Source organism: Apteryx rowi, unplaced genomic scaffold, assembly GCF_003343035.1.
Source record: "Apteryx rowi isolate R43461 unplaced genomic scaffold, aptRow1 scaffold_662, whole genome shotgun sequence".
Lineage (NCBI taxonomy): Eukaryota > Metazoa > Chordata > Aves > Apterygiformes > Apterygidae > Apteryx > Apteryx rowi.
In genome coordinates, this window is record NW_020450941.1 from 111,851 (window position 1) to 122,640 (window position 10,790).

The 10,790-nt window shown below is 55.6% G+C and overlaps 1 protein-coding gene across 2 annotated transcripts; it reads right to left on the reverse strand.

Annotated features, from left to right (window-relative positions):
* Positions 1–120: 120 nt before the first annotated feature.
* SLC20A1 (solute carrier family 20 member 1) lies at positions 121–10,562 on the reverse strand. 2 transcript variants are annotated; one of them, XM_026085236.1, is made up of 10 exons: positions 9,934–10,562; positions 9,654–9,794; positions 9,441–9,526; positions 7,104–7,200; positions 4,906–5,025; positions 2,966–3,226; positions 2,285–2,846; positions 1,950–2,135; positions 1,521–1,605; positions 121–855 (listed from the first exon to the last, which is right to left on the reverse strand). In XM_026085236.1, the coding sequence occupies exons 1-10, from the start codon at positions 10,292–10,294 to the stop codon at positions 694–696; spliced, it is 2,061 nt and encodes a 686-aa protein (XP_025941021.1). In that variant the 5' UTR covers positions 10,295–10,562; the 3' UTR covers positions 121–693. The 2 variants fall into 2 exon arrangements, with proteins under 2 accessions (XP_025941021.1, XP_025941020.1); XM_026085235.1 differs by having other exon boundaries at positions 2,285–2,849.
* Positions 10,563–10,790: the final 228 nt, after the last annotated feature.

Below are 10,790 nucleotides of genomic sequence, written 5' to 3' on the forward strand. Positions count from 1 at the left end.
AAGAAGGAAATCTTTATTATAGAGTCCGAGGTAGCAGCGGTGAGCGAGGGCCGCGGCGCGTTTGGGGGGTCCGGGGGCTGCCCCCCTCCCCAAAAAACGACACCACAGGCGGCAAGAGCGTGATGGTACTGCAGCTTCTCTTGTTTGCGCCACACTACGGCGATGGAGGCAAAGCTGAACACGTGACAGCCCGCTTGCCGGGGGGGGACAGGGGGGGACAACCTACCTCCGCAGGGCAAGAACCAGCCCCAGCCCTCACTCCAGAAGGAATCACGGCAAGAGGATCTTCATTAAGTCATTAAGAGGTGTTTTTTTTAAAAAAAAAAAGAAAAAGGGGCCTCCCCAAGCTGCTAATCTAAAGCTATGCAGCAGGGGGATAGTCACCCCTCTGGGGCGAGCGCAGGCTTAGCGCTGCACCCACCGCGTCTAGAAACTTAGCGCCAAAGTTTTTCAAAAATAAAGAAGGAAAAACACATTTCGGTGACAACACTAGACAGAGTTGAGGAAAGCCCAATAGAAAAGTACGGAAACCTACAGTAATTCACAGCCCGCGTGGGGAGGCGCCCGGGGAAGAGTCCGCCCTGGCTATTCTTGCGGCTAGTCGAGACGATCATTAGCACGGAAGCGGGTACAGCGCGAGCTGCGAGGCGCCCGCGGCGGCGGAGCGAGGGGGGGGGGCCGCAGCCCGGCCCCTCACACCCCCAGGATGGCGTACTTGAACACTGCCATGATGGCGGCGCTGATGAGGCCCGAGATGGGGACTGTGACAAACCAGGCCATGAAGATGTTGCGGAAGAGGCGCCAGTCCACCGCCTTCTTGGAGCGGAGCCAGCCCACAGAGACGACAGAGCCCACCTGCAGGAGAAACCGGCTGCATTTGAGGGGGGGCTGCCTTGTGCCCGGCGTCTCCCTGCCCCTGGGGGGCAGCTCCTGCTCTCCAGGGGGGAGCACAGAGGTGGCTTGTTCCTCCTGCGAGCAGCCCAGCAACCCTCTTCCCAGAGCCAGCTCCGAGCTTTCCCCTTCTGACCAAAGAGCCCCCCGGCACGGCCAAGGGTCTCGCTCAAGGCCCTCGCTGCCACAGGCTTCCCAGCAGATCCCAGCCAGGATCAAGCCGGAGGAGAAAAGGCTTGGCAAGAAGCTGCCTCCCACAAGCTTTGATGCGGAAGAAACACAGCAGAGCGCAGGTTCCCATGGCCGAGCAGCCCGGGCCGCTTGGCAGAGCTGTAAAAGGTCCCTCAAAGCTGGTTTTTGTTCTGCCCCAGCTCTGGATTCCAAGTGCTTCCCCGAGCGCCTTTTTTCCAGGGACTCTGCCTTCATTCCTGTTGGGCCTGCTCTTCAGCACGCTGCCACCCCCCCATTGAAATGCAAATTGCAGGCCCGTGAACTAAAGGCCACCCAGCAGCCTATTTTGGGAGCTCCCGAACAGGCGCTAAGCGCCAGCGTTTGGAGTTTGCACCTCRCCAGGTCCCACCAGGCGTCAGCGCCGCCGGCGCAGCCATTAACCCCTGGCTCCCGCTTACCTTGCAGTGGGTCGTGCTGATGGGGAGGCCGACGTTGGAGGCGATCACCACCGTCAGGGCGGACGCCAGCTCGATGCTGAAGCCACTGGGGGAAGAGCAAGAGCGTGGGAAACGCGGAGAGGGCCGGCACCAAGCACCCCGCGCGCTATCCGATTTATCGGGCCTGTTCAGCAGCAAGCCTTGGGGCTGCTCTCCCCACATCAGGTCCCCGCTCGGCTCTCCAGGCTCTCAGGATTGATCCCTCAAGGGCTAACGAGCTGGAGAGGTGGCTCTGCATGGAGGGACATGTCACAGGGCCCCCGTGGGCTGCAGTGGCAGCACACCCCAGCTCCTCCAGCCGAGCAAGGGTGGAGTCTTGGAAGCTCTCCCTTATCCAGGGCAGGATGCTGCTCTGCAGCCACCTGAAGTTGGCCTCAAGCAAGGCCTTACCTTGATGGTGTGATGGGAGTCAGGTCCTTCCCCATCGTCTGAATGACTCTCCTTCCCCAGACCCACAAGCCAATGCAGATGCCGGCACCTCCATACAGCAGCAGCCAGATGGGAGTTGCCACCTTTGTGGCCACGTCACCCGTCTGGTAGACAAGGTAGAGGGCAACCAGAGGGCCTATGGCATTGCTGCAAGAGAAACAAGAGCTTTTCTAGAGGGCCAGCAGCTTCATCGCTCCACCCTCACTCCTGGCATTGCACGCACAGGCTCAGGAGGGCAGCACACAACCATGTCAGAACCAGCGAGCAAACCCGCCGCTTCGGCTAACTCAACTGACCTGACATCATTGCCACCATGAGCAAAAGAGCCAAAGCAGGCCGTCAGGATCTGCAGGAACTGGAAGAGGAGGGACACCTCTGGTTTGTCCTGGTCGTGCCACTCTTCCAGGGAGTTACTGCTGCACTTCCTGTCGCTAATGCCCATCTCCACCTGGGCCGTGTTCAGATCCACATCAGCGGCCGGGTGGGCATCCGCCACCGCGTTGCAGTAGCTGGTGTAGCTGTCCATGCGGGCCCTCTTCTTCGTGTCAGCGGCAGGCCAGGTCAGCTTCTCCATCTCCTCCCCCTTGGGCTCGCCCTCCTTGGCCCGGAAGGAGTCCAGGGGCATGCCGCAGATGGCCATGGTGTAGGAGGTGTAACTGTTGTTGCGCCGCAGCGGCTTGTCCCCCGAGTCCCCCATGCAGTCCCCCATTTTGGCAAGGTGCAGTTTATGCAGCAGCTCCTTGTAGAGGCCCGAGTCCTTGTGCACGGTGTGGTACTGGTACTGCCCGCTGGAGTTGATGTGGTGGCTCACGGCCTGGTTGAACTGCACGAGGTTGCCGTTGGGCAGCTGCACGGCTCCTGCTGAGAGAAAGGGCCTTTAGCTCCCAGGGATACCAGTTTTGCAGGGACACACGTAAAAACCACAGCCAAGGCCACCCACAGATCCCTGCAACCCCTTTATCGATCCATCTGCTCACCACTGTCAATGTTGGTTTCCTTCAGGTCAATGCTAGGGAGCCTCTCGCGCTCCGGGGCCTCCTCCAAGTCTCCCAGGTTGAAGGAGACAGTTCTCTCCTCCACAACCACCCGGTGCGGCACAGCCGACACCGCGTCGGCAACGGGGCTCTTGGCATCGCCCACGCTGTTGCCCAATGGCACTTTGGGCTCCTCGTGATCTTCCTTCAAATTGCTGTTCTTCTCCATCAGGGGGCTTTCTGAAGGACTTGATTTAATCTCTCCTGCGAAGAGAGGCAGCTGCCATTAAACCCCTTCCCACCACCGCAGCCAAAGCCATGGAGCCCATGTCCACCCTGCTCCTCCTCCCTGGGGAGGGCAAAGAGCAGGGGCAGGCCAGCACCCCTCATGGCTCAGATTTACAGCAGCTAAATTAGTTTACAGCTCCCCCAGCTCTGAACTTTGCTAACTCTCCCCCTTCCACGTTAATGCTCAGCAGTCACACCTTGTCACAACAGCCAGACTGTCATAAGCCAGCTCATCTCCTATTTTTAGGCCCCCGCACACCCACACTGGGTGTGGTGAGCAACATTATGGGGCTTTTTGCCTGTTATTCCTACAGCAGAGATTCCTCTTCTGCCAATCACAAGTTACGGTTATCTCCGAGTACACAAGGCTACATCCTCATTTCCAGCCGCCATTGGAAGCGCTTTTTGCCACAAGCTAATTTACACAAATAGCTGCTTCTCATGTGGCGATGACTCCCGAAGGCGACAGGAAAGCGCCTGGTAAACACCCCAACTTCTCTCCTACTTCCTCAGCTCAGCCCAACACCCGGTGCTAGCTTACGAACCCAAACAGCCCAATTTGCCAGGAGTCAGGCTCCACCTCGCAGAGGCAGCTTGGTTTCCTGTTCCACTGGAAGAGCCAAGCCAATGTTTTCACCCCCTGGAAACCAAGACAGTTACTCCCCCCCTCTACCAGGAAGCCTGCTGCCTTCAGGTGAAAACACGAGGTTGGCCAGCACACACAAAAGCCACCTTCGCCTTGGAGACATGACCCACGGTGGCGTAAAGCCTCCGTAGCGCTTCCTAGCCGAGCCGCAGAGCTCGCGTCCCGCTGCAGCGCACACGAGCGAGGCTGCGGGGTTTGAGCGTGACCTCTTCCCAGCACTGCCATCCAGCAGGCACGCTGGGTTAGCAGGCAGGAGTTAAGCTGAAGCTCTGGAAGAATTTCAAGGGCAGCCATAAAGCTGTTAGTCACTCCCCAATTACACAAGCTTGACAAGGACACTTGTTATCCCCTCATCTACAGTTCTTTAAATGCCTGGGACTGCACATGAAATTTATATGCGAGACCACACGCTACTCCGGGAGAGCTCCCTGCTCCACGAGGAAGTCAGAGCTTGGGACCGCTGCCTTGGATGCCTTTCAAGAGATATTTTTGCTCCAGGGCAAGGATTTCATAAGATTACGCAGCTTTAAACTTGTGATCTGCATCCGCCAAGCCAAAGATTGATCCCCAGGTATGTGCAGGATTAAAGGTTACACCAGTTATCAGGCATGTCGCCTTCCCCACACTCTGCRTGGATGCTCAGTATGAAACAGCATTTATTGCCCAGTGGAGACATCACCCTGCTCATCCAGAGGGGCAGCAGAGGAGTTGGCTGCCAGACACCATGCAGCAGCATGACAGCTACTTAGAGGGGACATTTTGGGGGCTCTGAGGGCAGCGCTCAGGTGCTGCTGCTGGTTAGAAGCATGAAGGGTCCAACAACAGTCAACAGCTTGATTAGAAATGCCTTGAGTGACTCAGGGTTCGCGGAGCGGCTTAAGTGCTAACTTAAGCTAAGTGTCCCTGCTAATAACAGCCCTGTGGCTAACGAAATCCCCCTCTGCAGAAAGAAGTTGGTTAGCAAAAACATGCCCTTCCCCAAAGAACGGCAGAGCCAGCAGTTACTTACGTTCGATTTTCTTCTTCATTCTCGGACATACAAAGAACCAGACGATGAGAGCACAGACAACAGCACTCCCCGCCGAAATTAGGAGGATACCCCAGAGAGGAAGTTTGTCAAAGCCCAGCACTAGGAAATAAAACAACGGATCTTGAAAACCCCAGGGCAACAGCCCCCTCAATGTATGACTATGTTCTTCAGCTTGAGGAACCGGTACCCAGCACAGAGCCTCCGACCGCCTGCAACGTCCTGAGCTAGTTTGTCCGCCAGCTCCACGGCAGGGAGAAACGAGCTTCCAGCGTACAGAGAAAATCCACCGCCGACCATACAGAAACCAAGAGCTTAACCCACATAGAAGCCCCACCAGGTTACGAGCTCCCCATCGCAAGCTAATCCCCTTTYGCGTGTTCAGACACTTTTCCCTCCCTCCCACAGCCAAACCCGATTAGTGACTGGCGTGCGTTCTGCCCTAGCAGCGAGCAACCGGAGCATTCGCACCCAAGCCGAGTTGTCAACACCGTATACACACAGCCTTGTGTCCTGACTTGCTGCAATGTCAAAGGAAAAAAAAAAAAAAAGAGGGGAAAAAAAGAGCAAAGCCACTGCAGCAGACAGTGCTGTTTCCCCAGCACGCCAGTCTGGGAGCAACCAGGGGAGAGCGACACACGGGACCTCGGCTGCTCCCACCGGAGAGCCAGATGTCTCCATTAACTCCTCTAGCTGCTCTGGGAGGAGGGTTTTTTTTTCTTCCCAGCTAGACAAGTCACTAGAAACTTAAGCCCAAACTGCCTCTTCACCAGGAGAGGCAGCCAAGGTGTTAAGTGACCTACTTACAGGCATTCTCACATGCAGTGTGACTTTTAGCAGCAGCTTTACATTATACAGCCTGCTGCAGCCCCCAGGCAGGATATCGAAGGCTTGCGACGGCTCGACTCCTGCATCTTCTGCTGCAGCCAAGAACTTTACGGCTCCTAACGCACCACCGGCAACCATGTCACAGCTACCTTATACAGCCGGTTAACCTGTAAGCTGCAATTTGCTTACAATAAACCTGCCTTGCCGAAGGCTACAAACCCCACATTAAGCAGCACTGAGCTCGCCCAACCCCCTCCTTAAATTCAGGCCTTAAGTTAAATATGAATCTGTCTAGGGAAGTGCCAAACTGGAAACTGGTTTGAAGCAGTGCTGCTGCCGCTTTACAAGCCCCAGTGCCTCTTAACACCCCCTCGGAGAATCCCAGCGCTCCCCTGCTGCCTTCTCCTCACAGCCCACATCTCTGGGACGCTCCCAGGCTGGATGGTGCATCTGAGCAAGCCAGAGACCCAAGGGAAAGCTGACATCCCTCCAAAAAAGCTTTCCAGTCGCTGTTTACAGAGAAAACCCTCAAAAGCCAACACCGACTGCTGTCACTCCACCTCCAGCTCCCAATGACCTCTTTCACTGTTCCACAACAGGAAACCCACTCAGACCGAAAACAACTCACGCTGAGCTGCTCCGACTGGTGGAAGTTATGATTCGAGTTTTTCTACGGCAGCTCGCCTTCCAGCTCTGCGGGTCTCCTGCTTATTATGCAAAGCTACCCCGCGGCGCCAAGCCAGCCTGACAACAGCCGCGGCGCTTTTCCAGTCCTGCCCTGCGTCCGTCCCTCTACACGACAGCCAAACGCACACTTCAATTTGGCATTCCCAAAGAGTCGCAAACTGAAGCACGAACTCCTCTTCTCAGTACAGGTGCCAGCTGCAGTATGCCAGCTCTTCGCGCCAGGAAGTCTCGGGGATAATTAGTTTATTCTTAGGGACTAGGTGAATCACAAGGCCACAAACTCCTGTCCCCGGCTCCGGCYCTGCTCCTAGCCTCACTACTGGAGAAGGGGGAGCCCAAGGAGTCTCTTCAGCAGCAGCTGGGTACCCGAGTTTTAGCACAGGTAAGAGAAGGAAGGGGAAGTCATGTTATCTGCCAGTCCTGTGAAGTCTAAGGAGAAAGGTCTGGGGGGGAGGTTTAGTTTGAGCAGGCCTCTTTGGTTTGGGCAACTAGCTAGTTTTAGAACTCAGCGCACGCTAGCCTGCAGCCTTCTGTAACCGGCACAGGCCAGCCGCCTTCTAGGAGATTTCAGCCCTGTAAAGCAAAAAAGGGGTAAATCGTGCATTTAATGGAGGTTTTGTGAAGAATTTTAAAATTCAGGCTTAAGTATTCTGACAGGTACTTACAAGGTGCACCAGTATACGTGATGGAGAAGAGGTTGATCCCCACGGTACAGGCATAGAAGACGGGCAAAGCTCGCAAGCCATTGGGAACAGGATCCGTCTGCAAAACAACGTTCAGAGCTGCAGAAATCCAGGCCGCAGGCACTGCCACTCTCCCCCCCCCCCCCAGGTTGCTTCAAGGCCTGGGCAGCAGCTGAGGAGCAGCTAAACAGCCCTTCCCGAAAGGTGCGCGTGCCTTCAGTCAACTGCTGACTAAAACACCGTGCTCCCCTAAGCTCTGCCAAAAGCCAGCTCTGGGAGAGGCCCCAGAAGGCTCCAGACAGCTTTTCCACTACATTCCAGTTAGCAAATCATCCATCAGAGCTGTCGGAAGAGCTGCTGCACAGCGAGATTCCCCAGCTATCTCCGAGGGCAGAGAAGGTGGGAGAAGGCAACGGGTTGCCCGAGGAATTTGCGACGCGGTCGAGAGCCCTGTGCTCCCCGGCGATCCAAGCGCGGGACAGGACCGAGAGCTCAACGCTGCCTGGGCTCTTCCGAGGCAGAAGCGCAGCCAAAAACCTGGGCAGCCCCAGGCAGCCAGCGAGCCGAGGTCTAGCACACGAGCAGCCTGCTTCCAGCAGACAGACTCCACCACTGCTCTTCATCAGGAGGCAGAGGAGGCCTGGCTCCTCCAAGCCTAGCATTTGCCTTCCTATTCAACCTGCAGAATTCCCAAGGCACCAGCTGTACTTCTTTTTAAAATCACCGGGTCCTTTCAGACAAAGCCATTTGTCAGGCAGAGCTTTTACCTCTTTCCAGCTGACTTTGCCCAATTAAGAGAGTCCATTACTCATACAAGCAGCTTATTCAGCCGCATACCTGCACACAGAGGCCCTCACCCAAGCAGCAGGAGCACTTAATCTCCGCCGCTGCCCAGCGATCTGGGTCCGGTGTTGATGCAAACACACCGAGCRTTACTAAACATTGAGCAGGACAGAGCAACCGCGTTATTCGGTGCCAGAATCGCTTGACAATGGGACACGTTAAGTGGCAGCGCGGCTCCGAAAGGCCAGTTATGCAAGGTTACTCTGACAGCAGTGACGCTAAACCGTTCCAGAGGGCTGCCAGGTAGGAGCAGCAGCGATAAGATCTTACCATCTCTTAAAGCACAAACAGACCCGAGACCCCAAATAATTTAAGTCATTAACCTCAAATGCGCAGAACAAACTGATTATACAGCAATGCCAAAGTTCAGTCGTCCGGGCAGCTGGCTGAAAAATCCCTGACCAGCAGCATCAGCGCGCTTCAGGTTCATCAGTTCATCACTTCGGAAAGTGAACATCTAGAGCTGCCACCTCCATTTCAAACATTTCAAGTGCCCAGTACCATTTCCTGGACTTTCAGACACTTCAAACAGTGGAAATGTTTCCACTGTGGAAATATTTCCCAGCCAGAGAGGCTTTGGTTCATTTAGAGCCTCAGAGGCTGTTCAGGAAGCAGCGGCTGCTTCCCAGCATTTTCAGCAGGGAAGAACCTGGAATATTTTCTTTGGGGAGCCTCAACTGCAGGTTTCACCTCACACCTTGATCTACAGCTCCCAGGACAAGGAATCGCGGACAATGTGACCTGAAGGAAAGCCTCAGGTCACCCCGAACTCATTCCTCAGGGTGGCCTATCCCAAAACAGCTCCTGCACCTATATGTTAATGCTAAAGCAGACAAATCACGCCTTTGAGCACAAAGCAGCACCCCAAAAAAGGTGCTAGAACCCTTCTTGCTTTGAAGGCTTAAAACCAGCCAAACCTGCACTAAAAACTGTTAGTGCTCAGGAAGATGCAGAACAGCCTGAAGATGTGGGCTGCTCAGCCAGCCTCTCCTGAGGAAGAGCGCGCAGTTTCCACAGCACCAGGGACAATTCCGGCCCTCCTGTTTTTAAGCCATTGCTGTCAGTTACTGCCTTCATCTGCAGCACGACGGAGCTTCAGCCTTTCACCACCAGTGAAGCAGCCAGGCAAAAGCCTGGCCAGCAGCTCCGATCTTATCAATTCGGAGCTGCTTGCAAGCTCCAGCTGTTCCTGCTTAGGCCAGGCAGGAGATGACCAGCCCAGATGTTCTGGGGGAGGTAAGTAAAAGCTCCTCATCTCCTAGGCTCCATTTCATGGAGATCTAGTTTTCCCATCYCTTCAGCTCCTCCTGGATGAGGAGTCAGCAGCATCACAGCAAGCACATGTCCAGACAGATGCTGCTGGAGAAGTTCGGATGCAAGTAAGCCAACCTAACGAGCATCTTGGGTCCTACAAAGAAAGCACCTGGGAAGCCCCAAGCTGTCAGAACACGCAGCCCACAGCTAGCCCATCCTTACCTTACAAAGGATGAACCTACGGACAAGGAAGAACAGGATAGCAGACATGATGCCAGAAAGGAGGGGTGAGATGAACCAGGACAACACTAGGAGAGAAGAGGTGTGATTAGTACCCCGCTACTGCAAGGGGAAGCCCTGGGCTGGTACRGTTGCAGTGGATCTCGCACACACATGCTTATGCCGCTTCCGAAGCCATCGGCAAGTCGGACTTACCAATTTTAAGCAGCTCTGACCACTTGACACCTTCTTGCCCTTTGGCCACCAGGGAAAAGCCAATTGTTGCTCCAACGATACAATGGGTACCAGAAATGGGAAGCTTCAAGAACGAAGCCACTAGCTGCCACACAGCCGATCCTGAAGCACAAGAAAAAGCCTGGTAAGGGAGCTGCCACCACCGCAGTACGGTGCGAACCGGCCACAGCCCGGAGCACGAGGCTGGCGCGTGCTGAACTTCAGCCCATCCCCTCACGATCCCAGCAGGGCAGTTACTCACCAAACATGGCACTGATTGAACCAGCCATTAACAGCTCCTGCGTAGAGTTGTACATATACACATCAATCAGCCCCTTCCGGATGGTCTCGCTCACTTTGGCTCCCAGGAGGACAGAGCCCACCGTCTCAAAGATGCTCGCCAAGACGCACGCTTGCCGTAGAGTCACTACGCCCGACCCGACCGCGGTTCCAAAAGAGTTTGCCACATCATTGGCCCCAACGGAGAATGCCAAGATGAAGGCGATGACAAAGCCCAATATCAACATCCAGAGGAAGGCYGTCATCGGAGCGGGGACCATGGCCGCTACAGTGCTCACCAGCAGCTCTCCAGCAGCTGTGGGTGCAACATGGGTTAACTCCATGATTCTACCTTTAGTGGTTTCRGATTAACAGGAACTCGCGACTTGGATATGTAAACAAAATATGAGGTATGAAAAGGCTATAATAAATAACGTTATAAAATTAAATAAACTAAATAAGCCGGCTTGGGAGCAGAGTTCCTGCTATACAGTGCATATGAGAATCTCTTTTTGAGAGTTCCTGTGGCTCTGGAAGGTCAGCGCTGGGAAGGGCTCCATGGTGAGGAAAGGGGAGACCACACGCTCTTCATCCTGCGAGAGAGAAGCRGGCCTGAGCCGGGGRGGCTCYCGGGGATCACGGCCAGGCCGTGCCRCAGGCCGAARCAGCCCGGCGCCCCCCGAGCCGAGCTGGGCCCCGGCGCCCCCCCCCCCCGCGCCAAGGACAGAGGCCGGGCCGGGGCATCCAGCAGCGCCGCTAGGCCGCGGGAGCGGCCGTTAACGGTCGCGGCGGCCGCTAACGGTCGCGGCCCCCGTTCAAACGCGGCGCGCGCCCTTCCCG